Raw genomic sequence first — 20,238 nt, 5'->3', positions numbered from 1 at the left:
AAATCTTTTTTTATGGCATATTTCTGGAAATATCCGCGAAAAGCTTATATTTCTAAAATTTCAGTTGATTCCGTTTGCGAGTAATGCACAATTACATGTACCGTATTCATTCCAATAAGCGCCCAGGGCGCTTAACAAAGTCACTTTGGATGGGCGCTTATTTTTTACTTGGTTTAGCTAATTTCACAAGGGGCGTTTATTAGGGATGAATTTACGTATGTCATCATAAAAAGGTCCTGAGAGTTCTAGTAGCTTTTGTAATATAGAAAATGCATTGCAAGTTTACACAGGACTTGCAGTCCTCCAGCTATTTCACTGTATCGACATCTATCCGTCACTTCAACATTAAATGGTACCTTTTAGCAAATTGAAATACCCCAGGTGGACACTTATTGGGGTATGGGCGCTTATTGGAATGAATACGGTATGTGTCTTACATTGCTCCTTCATCCAGCCACTGTGCAGTAATCTTGTTCTATTAGGCCACACAGAAAAATTGATTTGTCTCATGTCCCATGGGAATTGAAAATATAATGCGGTGTGTGGTTTTTTATTTTATTTTTTATAATTCAACAATGCCAATTTGGGGGTATTGCATTATATCCCAAATGCAATTCTATCACACCCCCATGTAGGTTATAGTAGGGCCTACAGAATAGTACTGAAATGGCATTTCATCCTACACTACTGCAATTTCATGGATTTGAAGTATTCATGTTACGTTTAAGCTGTATGTAATACATTTTTGAAGTTGCCAATTCGATCGGAAGCAAACTGAAACTAAACATTAATATTATCACAGATTTTCAGCAACATTTTTTGTTAAAATAAAAAAAAAAAAAGGAAATAAAATTCAACTTCTTTTCTTTTCTTTATACTTTCTTTTCTTTCTTTTTCCTTTCTTTTCATTTTCTCTCTTCTTTTTTTCCTTCTCTTCTCTTTTATCTTTGCTTTTCTTTTCTTTTCCTTTTTTTCCCTTTTGTTTCTCTCTCTTCTCTTTTCTTTTCTTTCAATTTCCTTCTTTCTTTCTTTCCTTCATTCTTTCCAGTAATTTTGATAATGACCTTTTGCACATCTCCCTCATTTGTGTTTGGCTAGGCATCGCATGTTGCACTTTTCGTTTTCTCGCACGTTTGCGTGACTCCTCGCACGTTTCTTTGCTCATTTCTTCCTTTGTTTTCCGACACTTGACAAAGGTCTATGACCAAAAATTTGTGTAATATTTTTGCTATGCAAATAAATTATGTGGTTTGACACCAAATATTTTTCAAACCTTCGCAGCCACTATTTATTTACTATGTTGTCATTATAATAGCTTGATTGATTGAAATCACAGCATAACTACTAAGCATGCACAACAAATACAAACATGCCTGGCCTTTGGTGCACAGACTCTTGGGATGACTACCTCCCCCAGTCACTGAAACTTCAAAGCTAGATTATTGTGTTTTTACACTATGGTCAACTGACAGCTTCATTGAAATCACAAGTATCATACTTTCAAGCACAACAAGTACAAACATGCCTGGCCATTGGTCCAGTGACTTTTGAGATGACTATTTGGCTCCACTGCAGACATATCAAAGCCATGTTACTTTCTCTAATGGTACGGTAAAGTGATAGCCTGATTGAAAACACATCATAATTACAAGTCAGTATCATACTATACCTTGTGTTTGGCTAATAACTGGCGAAAATTATTCGCTTTTTGTTACTGCACGCATCAATAAAGTTCACATACATGTAGACACGCTTTTCACAAAGCGCAACTAAGCGTAGGTGCTGCGTCTAACTACATGCATATCATTCATATGATTTTAAATCAATCCACAAGGTCATGAGTCTTTGCCAATTATAAACTGAACAAAGTATATCATACCTAGCAGGTATGAAGGAAAATCCTGTTGGTGTGACCACACAACACATCCACTTTTCAAGATAAGTAACATGGATATCTTGCGGTAATCCAAGCTGTTACTATCAGAACAGTGTTGCCAACAGTGTGTTTTAGTCACCAAAATGGGCTACTCGAAGCTCACTTGGTACAGGTCACAAATTGCTCAAATTAGGCTTATCATGCCACAGTGGCCATTTTTGCATTATTTTGGTTAATTTTTGGCCCACATCGATAATTTGCTTTTAGTGTACCAGAAAAAAATCTTTTTATCATATGAAAGGATTTTGAACTTTCCAAGTACATTTTTCAAGAGTGTTCAATATAATGATGAGAACTTGCTGCTATAATATTTTTCACCCTGATGTGGCAGTGACGTCAACGCATTGAGGCAGCTGTTTCGCTCGCACGCCTATGCGGTGTCATTAAATGTGTGCGTTTTTACGCCAGCGCTTTGAGCGTCAGCTAGCTACTTGAAACTGCGCCCAATTGGGGTGATTTCAAGCAGTTTGCCACTAAAAAGCACCCACATTTTGGAAATCAGGCTCATAGCGATCAATGATGATTATTTGCTACTAGCAGAAGTTGACTAACTATTAGCAGTTGACTCCTAAAATGCACCCAAAATTGGGCTACTTGAGAGCTACTGCCACATCCCAATATCCAGGCACTGGCAGTGAAAACTGGCAATACTATGATCAGACAAGACTACAACCAGATAAGGAGAAGCCGACTCAATTAAGAAATGCTCTCAGGAAGTCATTATATGATACCTTCCCCTCGAGGGTCTTGTCGTAGTATGTCATGAGATGAAAGAACTCCTCCTCCGTGAGGTTGATGTTGAACTGACGTAGTACACCACGGAACTGGAGGGACGTGATGGCACCTTGTGCTGTGGGGTCGATGCTACGGAATACTCGTCTCATTTTCTTCCAGTTGTTGGTGGCGCATCTTTTACACGAGCATAGCTTCTACCATGTTTGAACTTGGACTACCAGGCATGATCTGGTGGAAATGACAAAAATACAGGGACATTGTTAAGGACTATGCAAACGGGAATGTTACTTCCTGAATTTCACAAGGTAACCGGGGATGTTACACAAATTATACACAATATTTACAACATTTACCCTATCAATTGGGGATGTTACCAATAGCGGACGCACTCTTTACTTTATTTGCACTTATTTATAAAATGGGGACAGTCCCTGGTTCCTCGAGGTCCCCAGTTGGAATGTAGGCTTATCATATATTATATACATTTGTCTCAGTTTGGAGGAGATTATAAACACACATTATGTAGTCAACCTTGTTTTTTCATTGACATACCACGGAATTTTCCTGCCATTATTTTTATTTATTATAGTTTTGCACAAAATTGAAATATTTACAAGGAACAGTGGCAGGTAAAATATCTAATTCTCGATCATGAGAGCCAACTTGGGTATGCACCGATATTTGCGTCAAGCATATGTAAGACACACGGATCAAGCACATCTTTTGAGAATTGACCAATCACAATCTTAGGTCACGCAATCATGTTGTTCCACCAAAAGTGCGCTGACGCAACAGTACACAGAAGGTATAGCCTCTCATGATTGAGAATAAGATATTTGACCTATAGCTAGGTTTATAAATGCTCATTTCAATTGCCAATTATGACTAGGCTTTAAACTATATGGTGCAAACTTGCATTTGGCCCATTCCATGTCAACTCAGGGATGTGCACATAGCACCTCTTCAATTTTTTCTTTTTCTGTGTGGTGGTAGATATTGATGAGAAAGTAAAATCCTGAAAATTTGAGCTTCATACTCCATTTCGTTTTCCCGTGGTATCAATTTGAAATTGAGGGGGTCAGCGTAAAAAATGTAGCCATAGCCTTGAAACATTTTTGGAGGTCCATAAATGTATAAAGGCCCTTTAAAACTTTGAAAAGTGTATCCTGGGGTACTTTTGGTGTAGAATTCAAATCTGCTATCAGAAAACTTGTAACTCCTTTACTCTAAAAGATATAGGGCCCTCAAAATGCAACCGTCCAACCAGGATTGCCAACTTTGGGGGGGAACTCCAAAAGTAAAAAATAATTTTAGCGTCAATTTTTTGCCAGTCAGAGCCCTTTGGTAGGACATTACTCTTATCAATATTGAGCATATTAGAATACATTTAGCTGAGATATTACCCATGGACAAAACCACTTTTTTTACTTTTGGAGTTCTGACCCCCTGAAAGTTGGTCCTGGTGTGGAGACAATTTGAGGGCCCTATATCTTTTCAGGTATGTTGAAGATATGTCCTGATACCAGATTTGATTGATTCTACACCAAATATTACCCCAGGATCTCGATACTTCAACAGTTTTAAAGGGTTAGCCTTCCATAGAGTTGTACATTTATGACCTCACAACATCGCTTTATGTACACATTTTTACGCTGACCCCTAAATTTCAAATTGATGCCACGGAAAACGAAATGGAGTATGAAGCTCAATTTTTCAGGATTTTACTTTCTCATCAATATCTACCACCACACAGAAAAAGAAAAAAATTGAAGAGGTGCTGCGGTGCACATCCCTGGAGTTGACATGGAATGGGCCATTTGCAGATGATCTTATTAATACCCTCCTTGATTGGTTCAAAATTGGACACAATATTCATTTTGGCCAATCGGCAGGTAGTTCTCATGGGATTAATTCCTACTTACTATCAGTGGCATAGCCAAGATTTTTTTAAAATAGGTGGCCTTGGGGCACAGGGGGAAAGGCATCTTTTCAAGGGGGAAAACAAAAAAAAAAAATGGGTTAACAAGTACCGAAAAGGCTAAAAATCTAATATATCATTGTGGCCAGCATCCCACGGAGGGGGGAAGACATATCATGGGGACAGCTTCCCCTTGCCCTTTCCCCGGCTAAAGCTCTGCTTACCATCATTTTTGAGCTGTGTATCTTGGGTCTTGTGAGTGGCAATCTATCAGCTTCACCACCTTCTTCAAGGATAGTCCCATGATTCTGCTGCTGCTGCTGCTGCTGAAGATTTAGGACAAAGTGCTTCAGGAACTCTAGGTAGGAAAACCTGGATAAAATCAAAGGAAATTGCAGTTAGTTATGTGGCAGCTTATAATTCTCATTGAGAAAAACCCAGGAATTTCCAAGTGATGTGTTTTTTACTTGAATCCAACATTTGTTTTGTGTGTGTGAATCATTCAATGTTGAAACACTACTCTCCCACGAAGCCAAGGGGCAGGAGCTGGATTTACCTATTGGAGGCCCTGAGCCAGGCCAAAATTTGGGGCCCCCAAACTCACCGGAGGAAGTGTTGGTTTATAAATACGGGACCTACTATAAGATCGATAGTGGCGGTGGAAGCATTGCAATTTAGAGGAGATGAGCATATTATGTTCCGATCTTATCTGGATATTTGCATGCGAAGCGCAAGAAAAATTTTTAGTTTCAGACAATTTTAGCCCATAATGAAGGTTAATTTAGCATGTAAATGTGTACTCTTGGGATTTTTTTACTTCAAAACATTTGATTTTGGCCATTGCAATCTAAAAGGACTATTTGTCAGAATTTGCACAGACAGATATCATTTTTGCACAGGTAAGCTTATTCTAATACACTCAGCTTTGTTCCGATGTGCTGCATAGAGTGCCCAGCTGTCAACAAAGCTCGACGTATGTGATATCACAGACCCCCGTATGTGAAATCACTAACCCATCTTTGAAATCAGAGACGTCCGTGAATTACGAGTGTCCCCGAACTGATATATTCACGAGGTACACAAGGCAACTGTATTCATTAGGGAATACAGTGGATAATATTTAGCACTTAAAGCCATAATGTATGATTGCTTCACTGCGACGCCCTCAATTTTACTCGGATTTCTACTTCTTGCATAGTTATAATTCCCAGTGGAGTACTAAAATACCATGTAAAAGACTAAGCCTGAAGTGCTTTAATAACAGTAAAATGTAACTTTTTGTATTAAAACCGTGTCGACCCGGTTTTATTCAGAGTTCAACGATCGAGTGTTTGCTAACGTGTACCGTGGATGTCAGCTTGTATGTACACACGTCGAGCGCGATGCTCCGTGCAGTTACATGTAATACGATCGGCGAGCGTAGTACACGCATTGTAGGCGTTGGAGTGAAATCGTAATTTTCTTCGTTATACCTCATTTGTTTGGCTCAAAATTAAAAGGGGATAATGTGATCAGTAAAAACAAATATTTAAATAAGAATCTATTCTTTATGCAAATCACACATTATTGCTTTAATCACTTTGTGAAAACTCTCTTAAGGGATCTAAAATGAGCGTTTATTGCGTTTCGACAGTATTTTTTGTGAGACATGAGAGCACCTCAGACTTATCGAATTGCATTCTGAATACGAAGCATGTCTTTCTGATATCAAATAATTTTCATTTTTTGAAAATCACAATATAATACAAATTTTATGACAAATTATAAAAATTTGATATTTTTCAAATTTTTGATATATAACAGTCCTCGGTAAATTATATAAATCTAATGATATATTCTCAAAGTGTATGTAGCTGGGAAGAAAAAGCCGACGATCAATTGAAAATGTTGACCTTTCATATTGAAGATATGGATTTTTTCCCAAAAGACCTAATTTTTTTTGGTGTTTTGGGGAAAAAAATCCATATCTTCAATACTGAAAGGTCAAAATTTTCAATTGATCGTCGCATTTCATCCCACCTACATACACTTTAAGTATAAATCATCAGATTTATAAAGTTTACTTCAAGTACTGTTAAATATCAAAAATATCAATTTTAATGATTTGCCATAAAATGTGTATTAAATGCAAATTTCAAAAATCAAAATTATTTGATATCAGAATGACATTCTTCGTATTCAGAATGCAATTCGATATGTCTGATGTGCTCTAATGTCCCAAAATAAATACTGTCCAAACGCTCATACCCCAGCCCTTAAAGCATTCAAATATTACAATGGTATTAATATGGACTATTCCAGTTGAAATCCACACTACCCCTGTTGAAGATTTTGGAAATATCATCCACAGGGAGAGTATGTTTTTCAAATGCAATTGGTCAGGGTTCAGAGGAGGCTTAAAGGCATTCCTACAATGCACTATGATTGGGAAATTTGATCAATATAACCTAATTTTAAAGGCAAAGTCCCCATTGCCACACACACAAAATGGTCATTTTAAAACGGCAGCCAACGAGCTAATAGTTGAGACTTATGACTGATATTTGATTTTCTCACAGGAAACATTCATATTGTCCCACTGCATTAATTTTATTCATAAGTCTCGATGTTTTGAATGTTAAATAATAGGATGAAAACACCAGATATTTGCACACAATTCCAATGCAAGGTATGATCAACTGTACCACATGTGTACAAAAGCCAGACATACAAGGTCAGAAAAACCCCATTGGGTTGTGGGAATGTCTTTAAACATCCTCTGGTCAGGGTTAATCATTTTGAAACTCATACTCCCCTTTTATTATGGCTTTACCTATATCTTCCACAACTGGAGTGAGTATTTCAAATGGAAGTTTCCCAATTGTCTATTCTATTCGAAACTCATACTCCCTCTGTGGAAGACTTTAACTAAATCTTCCACAGGGGTAGTGTGATTTTAAATGGAATCACTCACCTTCCATTTTCATTCAGATCGTACTTTGTCATCAACTGCCAGAATTCATCATCTGGTATTGCAATGTTTAATTGCTGGATTATATCTATAAGACAAACAAACAAATAAACAAAATAACAACAATAAATAAAACTGACATTTGATTATCATCATACTCATGATGTAAAATTTAATGATATCAATGACGAAAACAACATATATCATTTATATTTGTCTCATAAGTTTTAAACAAATTCTTGGGAGAATATCGACTTTATCACAGTTACACATCTTGACTATCCTATACATTCTATGTCTTGGACCACAGTGGTCAGATAATTACTATTAAGTGTGCTGAAGTTTGTGAGCTTATGCACTATAATCATTACGCTTTTTGTTATTACTGAAGGCATTGCCTAATCCCTGTTGATGGGAAAAATAATGGGCTATTCCATTTAAAATCCACACTTCCCCCTGTGGAAGATTTTGGAAATATCTTCCTCAGGGGGAGTATGAATTTCAGATGGAATGAACAATTGAAACTCCCTCCCTCTGTGGCAGATTCAGGATGAATCTTTCTCAGAGGGTGTATGAAATTCAAATGGAGCTGCCTAATGTGTTCATTCCATTTGAAATTCACACTCCCCTTGTGGAAGATATTTCCAAAATCTTCCACAGGGGTAGTGTGGCTTTTAAATGGAACAGCCCAATACTTGTGTTACATTAAATACAACCTGTACTTGTTTTCACAGATTTTGTCAAATAATATAAAGCCACAGAATGTCCTTCTCTTTTCTTAAGGGATCTGGAATGAGCGTTTCAACAGTATTTTTTGTGGGACATGAGAGCACATCAGACATATCGAATTGCATTCTGAATACGAAGAATGTCTTTCTGATATCAAATAATTTTCATTTTTGAAATTCACGATATAATACAAATTTTATGACAAATTATTAAAATTTGATATTTTTCACATTTTTGATATATAACAGTCCTCGAAGTAAATTTTTATAAATCTAATGATATATTCTTAAAGTGTATGTAGCTGGGAGGAAAAGCCGATGATCAATTGAAAATGTTGACCTTTCATATTGAAGATATGGAATTTTTCCCCAAAAAGACCTAATTTTTTTGGTGTTTTGGGGAAAAAATCCATATCTTCAATACTGAAAAATCAAAATTTTCAATTGATCGTCGGCTTTTCATCCCACCTACATACACTTTAAGTATAAATCATCAGATTTATAGAGTTTACTTAGAGTACTGTCAAATATCAAAAATATCAATTTTAATCATTTGCCATAAAATGTGTATTACATTGCGAATTTCAAAAAATCAAAATTATTTGATATCAGAAGTCAAAATATCGTATTCGGAATGCAATTCGATATGTCTGATGTGCTCTAATGTCCCACAATAAATACTGTCCAAACTTTCATACCCCATCCCTTAAGTTAAAGAGACTTTTTTGAGACACCCTGATAATGAAGACTAGTACAAACCTCCAAAGTCCCTTGCATCTACTTCTCCAGTGTTATCCATATCATGAAGCCGACACCATTTCTGTATATCCTTCCAATGCTTGGCCACCTTATGTTTAAGCCTCTGTTCGGCATTCTCTGCATTGACTAGAGGGGTTAGTAGGCGTCGACCCATAGATGAATGGATACCAGACTGTGAAAAAAGATAAAAATAATACTTCAGAATGCATAAAAACAACAAAATCATGCTACTGTTCCATTTAATTAATGTCCAAATTTAGTTCCTGGTGAATAAGTAATTGAAACCTGTTCCCACAAAATGAGAGTAAAGTTGTAAATCTTTAATTTTGAGTTATGGACAGACTCTTAATCTCTGGATCATAAGCTTTAAAATGATCAGGGTTGCTCCCTCACTTCATATTCTAAAGTCAATATTTCAAAGCAGAATTCTTTTGTTTTCTATTGTTTTCTGGCATGTTCAATGAACCATACCTCCTCTCTTCCCTGGTAACTTCCCCTGCAATTTGTGAGAACAAGTCTCAATTGTGTTTCACAAAAAGTCTACTGCTCTTCAAAAACACACTGATAGTATTAAAGGCATGGCTAATCATCAGTTTTCAACTTCTCCACCTAAAGACCTCCATGAGATTGTGACATATGGGTTTGATAGCTTGTAAATTGCAAAATGAAAAAATACAAAAGATACTGGAAATTTTTAAATTCTTGTTTTGATCATTTAATAATAATCAAAACAAAGAGGTCACCCTACTCTAGACTCCACCTTAAAGAGACGAATAACGGTATACGCACAGATTACATGCCAATGATTCATGCATGTACAAGACAACCACCACTTACATTTCGATTGGTGAACACGGTGAATAAAACTGGGATCCCAGGTTTATTCTTTATGTATAAGCTTCAGAATTCTCTACTTACCAATCGTGAACCAGATCTTCCCGATGCCATTGTGCGTGGTCGTCCAGACGCCATTGTAGCAGGTCTGCTTGACATCACAGACGTAGCTCTGATCTCCATGGGTGAACCGTAACCATTCATTGCAGCATTTTGATTCTGGTTTGGATGGGTGTATTTGTCTAAAAATGCTTGGTAGTCAATATTGCCAAATTCATTGACCTCCAGTGTTTCCCACAAGTTTTGAAACTGTTGATTTACAAAATAGGAATGGAACAAAGGTTCAAGCAGGAGGTTTGCTCCGGGGGGGGGGGGGGTCTAATCACAAATGTCAGGCATACGGGGACGTGCCGTTCCGATGGGTCAGTTTTTCATGAGAAATCTTTAGCCATGGATAGGCTTGATTCTTTTAAGTGAAATGTTGTGTTTCAAATCTCGGGTTAGAAACCCTTAGACATGGGTCTACATTTGAAAAAAAATCCTTAGACAAGGGTATCCTTTTCCTGCAAAATTACCCTTAGAAGTGGGTATGGGTTTTGAGGCTTGGAGCACCAACCTGACAGCATTTCCTACATATAGACAACTGCTGTTAATTCCTACACTTGTTTAGCCTGGACATTGTACCAAAACATAATATCGTGTATTTCCCATGACATTAGTACACATGAGGCTACACGAATCCCAAGATCTCTCAGTTTCATCTTCATCACAAACATTATAATAAAAGTCAAAGATAAAAAAAAAAATTATCAACTTCTGCTAAATGAAACATAGCTCAATCCTATCTTTGAACAAGTTCATTAGGAATGTTGATATAAACTGTGAATTTTGTTCATTTTGAACAATTCCAAGTAAAAACGTAGTTGTTTTACTCACGTTTTTAGTGACGTTTCACCACTACACTAGTGGCTTCTTCAGACTGGCAACTCATCACATCTGACTGCTTGCTTTTATAGGCAACAGGAAGCACCGTGAGAGGGCGTGATGAGTTGGTCAAAGATGTTGTTGAGTGAGTAGGCCCCTCGTCCTTGTTTAGAGTGTCTTGTCCTTTTTTCGGCGGATCCAGATGGCTTCTTTCAGCCACCTGGTGGTCTTGTCTGCTTCACGATCAATCACTTTTGAGTCCTCCCAATTGATGGAGTGATTTGTAGAGGCTACATGATCAGTGATGGCAGATTTGTGAATGTCTGTGACAGATGAATGGCGTTTTGCTCGAGTGAATGGTTTTGATTCAAATTTCTCCACCTCTTTTTGGTGCTCTTTGAGCCGGATACCAAAGGGGCCTACTCACTCAACAACATCTTTGACCAACTCATCACGCCCTCTACGGTGCTTCCTGTTGCCTATAAAAGCAAGCAGTCAGATGTGATGAGTTGCCAGTCTGAAGAAGCCACTAGTGTAGTGGTGAAACGTCACTAAAAACGTGAGTAAAACAACTACGTTTTTACTTGGAATTGTTCAAAATGAACAAAATTCACAATAGCTCAATCCTTATTATTTATTTAGTACTAACTGGCAATAAAAGTTACGGTAGAGGGTACATAGTGTATATCATGAAAAGGACATTTATATTGGTTAACATTAACTTATACTATTTAAAAATATCTACATGTAACCTTTTTTGGGGACACCCGGTATTATACTAACCTGTTCATAGGACATCCTGAAAGCCACTTCATTCAACACTATCCTAAAATCTTCCTTTGACAACACCCCTATATTAGCATAGTCAACAGCAGCGAAGGCATCAGTAAACCTGGTCCGTCTACCAGTGACAAGTTCCTTCAACACCTGGTGGATGTCATCCATGGTGATAGGATCTGGTGATGAAGGTTTCTCTGCTCTCTGAATTGATTCCATCCATGTCTCGGCCATCTGGTAAAATATGGAAGTTGTATATTTTGTGATGTACATCATTTAAGATGATTTCATCTTAAGATAATTAATGTTTAGATTCACCATAAAATGTGATTTTGTAATGGTTGTATTCGACCAGAGGCAGCCCCATGGGGGAGTGGGTGTGGACTCTTGCATAACTCTTATATAACGATTGCACACTATTGTGTAAGCAGGATATAACAAGCTTAAAAAACACTTCATGTTTAGCAAGTTCACAAAGTAGAGTTTAGGACTGTTTTGGAAGCGGAATGTCCTGAAATGCAGCTGGGCGCATTGTGAAGGATATGACCATAAGCTCCATCTCTGGATGTAGAGAGAAGATCTTTTGAACTGTCTGAGTTGGCAGACCCTTTGGCTAACATTAAAAAATCACAGAAATAATCTTCTATCTGACAGATGCTCAAGTTCGCAAGCTTGCACCGCCTCGGCATATGAGGTGAATCCCTGCCCTCAGGTGACTTTGTTTGATTTGTTGTTAACGATAAGTGCCAGGCAACATCTGCAAACTCAAGAATAAGATGCACATAACCTTTATCCACAGTGATTGCAACCCGTAACCAATCAAATCACTTACCTCATGCTCATTGGCTGAAAATTCATCCAGGAATGCTGGGTACGATATAGTCAAGTCTGAATGAACTTTGACCTTTGACATAAGGAGCTTGAATTGTTTATCGGTGAGTTTAAAGCAAAAGCTGTCTATTATTCTGCGGAATTCCGGCGCTGCAACACGTCCTGTTTTGTCTTTATCAAAAGCTCCAAATGCCTTAAAATGTGAAAAAAAGAAAACATCGGATTAAAATGTTGATGATTAAAGAAGATCTGTGAGGTTAATTCGTCGAGTATAAGATATATGGTCTTATCATTTCTGGTTTCTATGTGCTAATTAGGAAAGAGTTGTGAAGTATTTCATGTTGAACGGCTGTTCCAGTTGAAATCCATACACCCTAAATTTCAAATGGAATCACCCATTCAGGTAATCCCATTTGAAATTCACACTCCCTGTGCGGAAGTTTAAGCTCATATCTCTAATTGGCTCAATACACAATATAGAACTATTTGTAACCAATCTATATAGTTCTTAAAGAGCCGATAATTTGGCCGGCAGTGTAATATTTTTAAACCTATAAAATCTGTTGGATTTCTTTTAGGCTGAGTTCACATAGAAGTATACTATTCTGGTATACGGTGCACGTTTTGCAGGTGCACGCGTATAGCTTAAATCGAACAAGGTAATTTCATAGTACCGGGTCACATAAGAGGGCACTATTCGAAAAGGCCTTATACCTGCATATAGTACAGTGGAAGCACTATCTAATTCTGCAAATTATAACACCTCATTGAATACAATGTGACCTCAAGAAGTAAGGTTACAAGCATTTGATTAGATGAAGGTTCAGTTTTAAAATTGGTAAACTGACCTATACTCGCCTGATCGAACAGCGTATAGCGAATACAGTATACTTCTATGTGAACACAGCCTCAGGCCAGCAATTCTAGATGTGATGGCACTGACAATATTGGTGGATCAGCCACAGAAATAGGTTATTCCAGTTGGAAGACATGACCTTAATCTTCCACACAAGGAGTGTAAATTTCAAACAAGGTTACCTCAATGGGCGACTCCATTTGAAATCTACACCCCCTGTGTGGGAGATTAAGATCTTAAGATGTCTTCCATATGGGGTGTATAGATTTCAAATGGAAGAGCCAAGTCATGCACGCATCCGTCAATGGAATACATTTTTTTACCACCTGACCCATTTTAATGAAATATTAAATATTTTCTTTAAATTAAAATCAAATCTCACCGATTGCAACACATTGATATTAGTCATAACCATCTTCCGTAGTTTCTTCATGGCTTTATCAGGTGCAAGCTGAGAGAACGTCTCTGGTCGGACTTCTGGATGGTTACGCTTCTTGTATTTATCTTCTTGACCTTCATCAAACGCTTTAAGAAACTTCTCGTAATTCAAGGTGCCATTCTCTGAATTCAAACCGATTCTAGTGATAAAGAAAATTAAACATTAAATTTGTATTTATTAGCATTTCTTATTCAGTTACTCTCGTATCAGCTGCAACATGTTACAAATGATTAAAAACCATTCGAATTAACCATTCAAGTGCAAGTTTGATAATTACAAAATTAAAATGTACTCATAATTCCAAGTTTGTCAAATCAAAAATATGTGGGTGAGGTTCATAATTTATTTATGTTAACCTTAACTTTTGGTCACATTCAGTGACTCAACATATGGTAGTCAGTAGATGGCAACACATTGATCTTATTTGATAGTGAGGGGTGCAAACACCGATTTTATCAAGTGTCTATAGTATTTGAGATCCTTCAGCAGTTTTCCGATTTGGCACTGTTTACAGTGTAAACACAGTACAGGGTTCCGATTAGCTGATTGAATTACATCATCATAACATCTACACCTGCATAGCATCGCATGACCTGGAGTGACCTCTTGTTACGCAACAATCAGGAAGAGCGGTAGGGCAGTGTTGAGGGACCTTGTTGAATATATAATAGCAAGTACATGAAAATGCAGAATCTGCCACAATATTTTCAACACAAAAATATCAGCAACATGTTGAAACAGACAAAGATTTTTAAGAAAGTTTTTAACTTTAAAACTTATTTACTTATTAATCTACCAGAAAGTTGAGATCTATAATTATAGACAATATCTCATCTTTAAGAGGCCTACAATTCTTGTCTCAGTCCAATCTACATGATTGGTCAAACATTGGGCTATTCCATTTAAAATCCTCACTATCCCTGCGGAAGATTTTGGAAATATCTTCCATAGGGGAGTATGAATTTCAGATGGAATGAGCACATTAGGCAGCTCCATTTGAATTTCATACACCCTCTGAGAAAGATTCAACCTGAATCTTCCCCTGAGGGAGGGTGAGTTTCAAATAGAGCTGCTAATGTGTTAATTCCATATAAAATTCATACTCCCCCTGTGGAAGATATTTCCAAAATCGTCCACAGGGGTAGTGAGGATTTTAAATGGAATAGCCCATTATCACATGACTTACTTGTCTATTAATGCATGGAACGTATCATCATCAACCAGGAAATTGAGATCTATGAGAACCTTCTGCAGCTCCGAGAGGCCTATGAACCCGGTCTTGTTAGCATCTAATTGATTGAAGGCATCCTGGAAGGTGGAATATCTATCTCGGATCTTATCCTTCAGGGCTTGCTCAAGCTGAAGAGCCGAGATGAAGTTGGCATTGGTGGCCGTTTTCAGGGTAATATCAAGTCTTGAGAAAGAGAAGAGTTAATAACAATATTCACTGTTAATTTATTTGAAATCATGTGTACATCCATATTAAAGGGATGCACTTGTTGGCTACTACATGTGCCTCTTTTAGCAGCTGACAAGTGTATCCTTTTGATATACCTGGGCAAATGCAATTTATTAAAAATAAATAACAGGGAAAAACAGAAGCATGGTTGACAGGAATTACATATAATAAACATAATTCTCCACCAAGTTCGCTGTTGCAAATAATAAAGGAGACACAAGTAGCAAAAATTAATCCTGTCCAGGAAATGAACCCAGAACTTCAGCTTTTACAAGACCTGAACCTTGACCACTTGACCTTCATGATTAGGCAGGGCTAAATTTGACCTATTAAAGCAACATGCAGTAAAAATTAAGTGACATCAAACCTGGTGAAGAATTAAGTTTCTTTTAAACATCGGGAATGCACATTAGTGTTGGGAAGAAAGTGGGCCAGTACTAAATGAGTATAAAACTGTTAGACTTTTTGTAAGAATTTGGTTTTGACTTCTCTGGACAAATTATTACATGGTGTTATGATCACCGATTCAGGCCAACATTATATATGTAAATGATCAACTCGTAGGTGGTTCTCACGCCACAATGCTGGAACATGAGGCTTGAACCGGGAATACAGATTCTAGATATTGGGAGAGATGAAAAACCAAACCAAAATGGAACAAGCCAGGGGGACAAAAAGCTTATTCAGTAATGGGTAGCATTTGTTTTCTAGCAAGCAGTAAACATGCAAATAAAGTTGCAAATGAATAAATTTTCACAATGATATCATAAATTTCAACTTGTCTACTTGTATGAAGATTTCAGGTACAAAAGCTGATAAAACACCATTTTTCAGATTGTATGCGTTTAGACCACAACATCTGCCATATAATGCTAATGCTGGTTTCATACTTTCTGCCGCTTTCCGCTAAGCAGTGTGACGCTTCATCATGCAGCTTGCTCTTGTCTACAAGCGGAGCGGCACACCGCTGAGCGGCAGCGGCATGACTCATGAAAGCCTTGCCGCTCAGCACCACTCGAAAATTGTATTTTGTTCTCTTACGTTAGAGTGACACTGCTCCGAATTGATTTGAATTCAACTCCCAACAGTGCTGCCACTGCGGCAAAGATGTAGAGTGCTTGCCGCTGGTCACAGCTAGTGTTTCTTGTGCGACTGCACAGTAAAGTAAAATCATCTTTATAGCGGCAAAGCGGCAGGAAAGTATGAAACCAGCATTACTTTAAATTGACACCTTATTTAAAAAAATTCTAATGTAAATGTAAATTTTTGAAACTGTGATTATAAATATTTGACTAGGTATATTTGCCTATACCTCAAATTGAGAATAATTGATGCATCAATTTGTGCATCGGAACTCTTCATCGTCGTTGGACAGGAAAGACCTCCTATGTGCTTGTGGCCCCTGAACATGTTTAAAACAAAACTGTCACCAGGTTACATAGGAGGTTTTGCTTTAAACATGTTCAGGGGCCAATGGCCAATAGGAGGTTTTTCCTGCCCAACAACGATATGCTCATTTTAAAATAAAAAAATATGGTTAACATGGACATAAAAATTTCAGAGAAGAAGACACTACAGGGAATAAGCTGCTAAAATATGATACTAAAATTAAATACCATTTGGTATTCGTATACTAGCTAGCTCTGTTTGCATTGTAAGAGAGAAGGTATGGCAATGGGCGATTCCAGTTGAAATCCATACGCCCCCTATGGAAGACATGACCTTAATCTCTAAAACAGGGGGTGTAGATTTCAAATGGAGGCCCCCATTCAGGTAACCCCATTTGAAATTCACACTCTCTGTGTGGAAGATTTTAATCTGAAGGTCATGTCTTCCATAGGGGGTGTATGGATTTCAACTGGATAGTCCCAATGCATCCAGGTGTGTGGTACTATGTGGTATTTTGCTGGGTTGGGGTAAAGAAGTTGCCTGGGTGACATGGAGAAATGCTTTAATCTATAAACATAAATATATCCGCAAAAACATCCAACTTATTGGTCACTTAACTAACCTGGTAGTTGTAATATACCTATTACTATACAATAGACAAAATGGGGTGAATAAATACAGTTAAGATCACCAATTCCAAGACATGAATTTTCATTATAAAATATCAAATTTCTTTAAAGAATTATACTGTTAAAAAAGATGTTTAATACAGTAAGCCAAAAAATTAAGGTACCAGTTGTGTTCACCCCTGTGTATTCTAAATAAAGAAAAATGTGTCAAAATTAAAACAAGCAGCTAATACTTGTACTCGTTAGCTCTGATTTAAGACCTCATTTGTTGAAATTGGTTGAAAATTAAAGAAACGGTGGTCTAAAACATAGTGAAGAAACAAAATCAAAAGTTGCACTTTTGTGTTCTAATCAATGAAAGCACAACGCTAATTTTAACATGTTAATCAATGGAAGTACGGCGCTGGTTCTCTTCTTCGTGAATGCATTGTGTGCAAATCAATGGGGCACGTAATGGAGCAAACTGCAACTTTTAAATTGCCATCTTCCTTGGGTTTTTGGATCGTCATATCTTTATTTCTTGAACAATTTCACCAAACGAGGTCTTAAAAGATGCAGCTATTGGCTGCTGATTACAATTATGACATATCTGTCTTTGTTTAGGATATACAAGGGGTGAACATAACTGGTACCTTACATTTTTTGGCTTACTGTATTATAAGTATTATTAAGTATACCTCTCCATATTTGAGAATAGATTTGATATTAAGTTTTTGTACATGGAAGAGTTTATTATATTAAGTTCATTACAAAATAAATACATACGTGAGCATTTGTACAGACCTACATCAAGTATGCAGTTAGGAGTAAGAAAGATATGAGAATTGAAAGAATAAGTATAATTGAGAAAAAGTAAACACTGAACGATGTACATGTATGCAGATTGATGGTGGCAGTACCGCCAAGGATAAAATCGTTATGAAGACTTCAAATAATGAACGAAGAAAAAGATGATGATGAAGGACACAGTAGAGGCTGGTGATGGAAGAGGAGGGGAGGAGGAAGAGAGGAGGGGAGGAGGAAAGAGGAGGGGGAGGAGGAGGAGGAGGAGAAGGAGGATAAAGATGATGATGATGAAGAGGAGGAACAGGTATAGATGATGATGATTATTATTCATTCCTAATTCTTATTCATGCAAATTACAGCCTTCTCTTGACAACAAGAAGGCCAAAAGTGCATAATAATAATAAACAAAGCACTTGCAACCAGAAACAATACTTACTGTTTTTGCATCTGATTCTGGTGATGTGCGGCCAATGAATTGTAGGAATCATCTACGATACGTTTACTGAAGCCAATATCATCCCCAGGTGCAAAGGCCTTACCCATCATGAATAGGAAATGTTGATGATCAATATAACCTTTGCCCTCTGGATCATACCTGGTCAAGAAAAAGGTAATAACAAGTGCAATAGAGGCATCAGTAATTGTGCTCAAATTTTCTACATAAAAACACCACAAATTTGGATACCTTCTTTGCACTGTAGAAAATCAATGTTTGTCTCGAATGCCACTTTGACTCTCATCTTAACTTCATTTAAATTAAAAGGTTTTAACACTGTAGATTTGGGGTATTCCAGTTGAAATCTACACACCCCTTATTAAAGACATGATTTTAATATCCCACACAGAGCGTGTAAATTTCAAACAGATCTCCATTCAGGTAAAGGAAGGAGTGACAACCTTCCCTCCAACAATTCAAGAGAGCCTAGCCCAAATGCCCAAGAAAGAAAGATGACCCTTGATCTGTGAGCATGACCTCACCTTTTTCTAGATATAATGGACTCTCCCACTACCAAAAAATACATCATCTCCAAACCCACAGAGTGAGTTTCGGAAACTATAAGTTAAGTCATAATACAGTTGAGAGAGTATGGATTTCAAAAAAGCAATCTGAGCCAATTCCATTTAAAAAACATACTCCTCTGTGAAAGACTTCTCTTAAATCTGAACCCCCTGGACACTACTGGTCATCTAACAGCATTTCTGATTGGTTCATAAATTGAAATGCTCATTTCAATTGCCAATTATGATTCGGCTTTAAAACTATTTATGGTCAAACTTGCATTTGCAGATGAACTTATTAATACCCTCCTTGATTGGTTCAAAACTGTACACAATATACATTTAGGCCAATCGGTAGGTAGTTCTCATGGGGTTAATAGCCCAATTCCAACTTACTTCCTCCACAGAATCTGGAATTCCTGTTTAGTCATCGGTAACATAAATGTGTACATCATATCTCTCAGCTCCTTCTTAGTGATCACTCCATTACCGTTCTTGTCTATGGAACGGAATGCTTTTGCCAAATCGTGGTATTGGCGCTGTGATTTGGCTACCAGGATTTCATGAACTTGGTCCGCTGCAAGCTGGGCAGGGTCTATGGTTTTGTTGAATCTGAAATTGATGAGGAAGTATTGATAGTACTGCATTGTGCTACCTGCTAAAATCTAAGTAACAATAAGGGTACAGTATATACTAGTATTATCATTTTAACTTTTCCAAGCATTTGATATTCAGCATTATAATACCAAGAACACTCCTTTCTACTTATGAATACATGTATATCCCATAATATTATCCTTTACTTTAAGGATAGCAACTAATTTAACTGTTGGATTTGGTAGTTAACAACATCTTGCGAATGGTAGTGAGCTTTGGCAAAAATTGTATTGATCATTTCGAAGCGAATTCAAATATTACAGATATACTTTTGTAGGTCTTGTGGTTCTTGAGTTATATTGTAAAGAGGGCTAAAAAACACCAACACTTTTGTAAAACATACATAACTCATTAACAACAATAAATCAGTTTTCAAAGTATATGATTTGTAGGTCCGTAAATAAATTCATCAGGTTTGCATTAAGAACATTTTTCAAAACCTATTGGTTTTGAAAAATGAACTTTGTATTCTATATGATTTGTAGAATGAACTTTTGCAAAACATCAAAGTGTTATTTTTCAATAATATATGGATTTAGATCATGAAAATCAATTTTTGGCTGCTTCAACCAACAATACCTAGTCTACCCTTACGGCAATTTGAAGCCTTTTAAGTCATAATTCAGGTCATC

General features: G+C 37.1%; 1 protein-coding gene across 1 annotated transcript in view; it reads right to left on the bottom strand.

Moving 5' to 3' along the window:
- Positions 1 to 1,413: 1,413 nt before the first annotated feature.
- LOC140165930 (EF-hand calcium-binding domain-containing protein 6-like) overlaps positions 1,414 to 20,238 on the bottom strand; it is a 44,369-nt gene continuing 25,544 nt past the window's right edge. Inside the window, 12 exon segments of the mRNA XM_072189272.1 lie at positions 1,414 to 2,854; positions 2,856 to 2,899; positions 4,814 to 4,961; positions 7,543 to 7,627; positions 9,027 to 9,198; positions 9,945 to 10,169; positions 11,568 to 11,795; positions 12,394 to 12,585; positions 13,631 to 13,826; positions 14,874 to 15,101; positions 18,387 to 18,545; positions 19,346 to 19,561. Of these exon segments, the coding sequence (XP_072045373.1) occupies positions 2,629 to 2,854; positions 2,856 to 2,899; positions 4,814 to 4,961; positions 7,543 to 7,627; positions 9,027 to 9,198; positions 9,945 to 10,169; positions 11,568 to 11,795; positions 12,394 to 12,585; positions 13,631 to 13,826; positions 14,874 to 15,101; positions 18,387 to 18,545; positions 19,346 to 19,561 (2,119 nt within the window). The 3' untranslated portion in view covers positions 1,414 to 2,628.

This window comes from Amphiura filiformis, chromosome 12, assembly GCF_039555335.1.
Source record: "Amphiura filiformis chromosome 12, Afil_fr2py, whole genome shotgun sequence".
Classification (NCBI taxonomy): domain Eukaryota; kingdom Metazoa; phylum Echinodermata; class Ophiuroidea; order Amphilepidida; family Amphiuridae; genus Amphiura; species Amphiura filiformis.
This window is presented reverse-complemented; position numbering and strand designations above follow the sequence as displayed.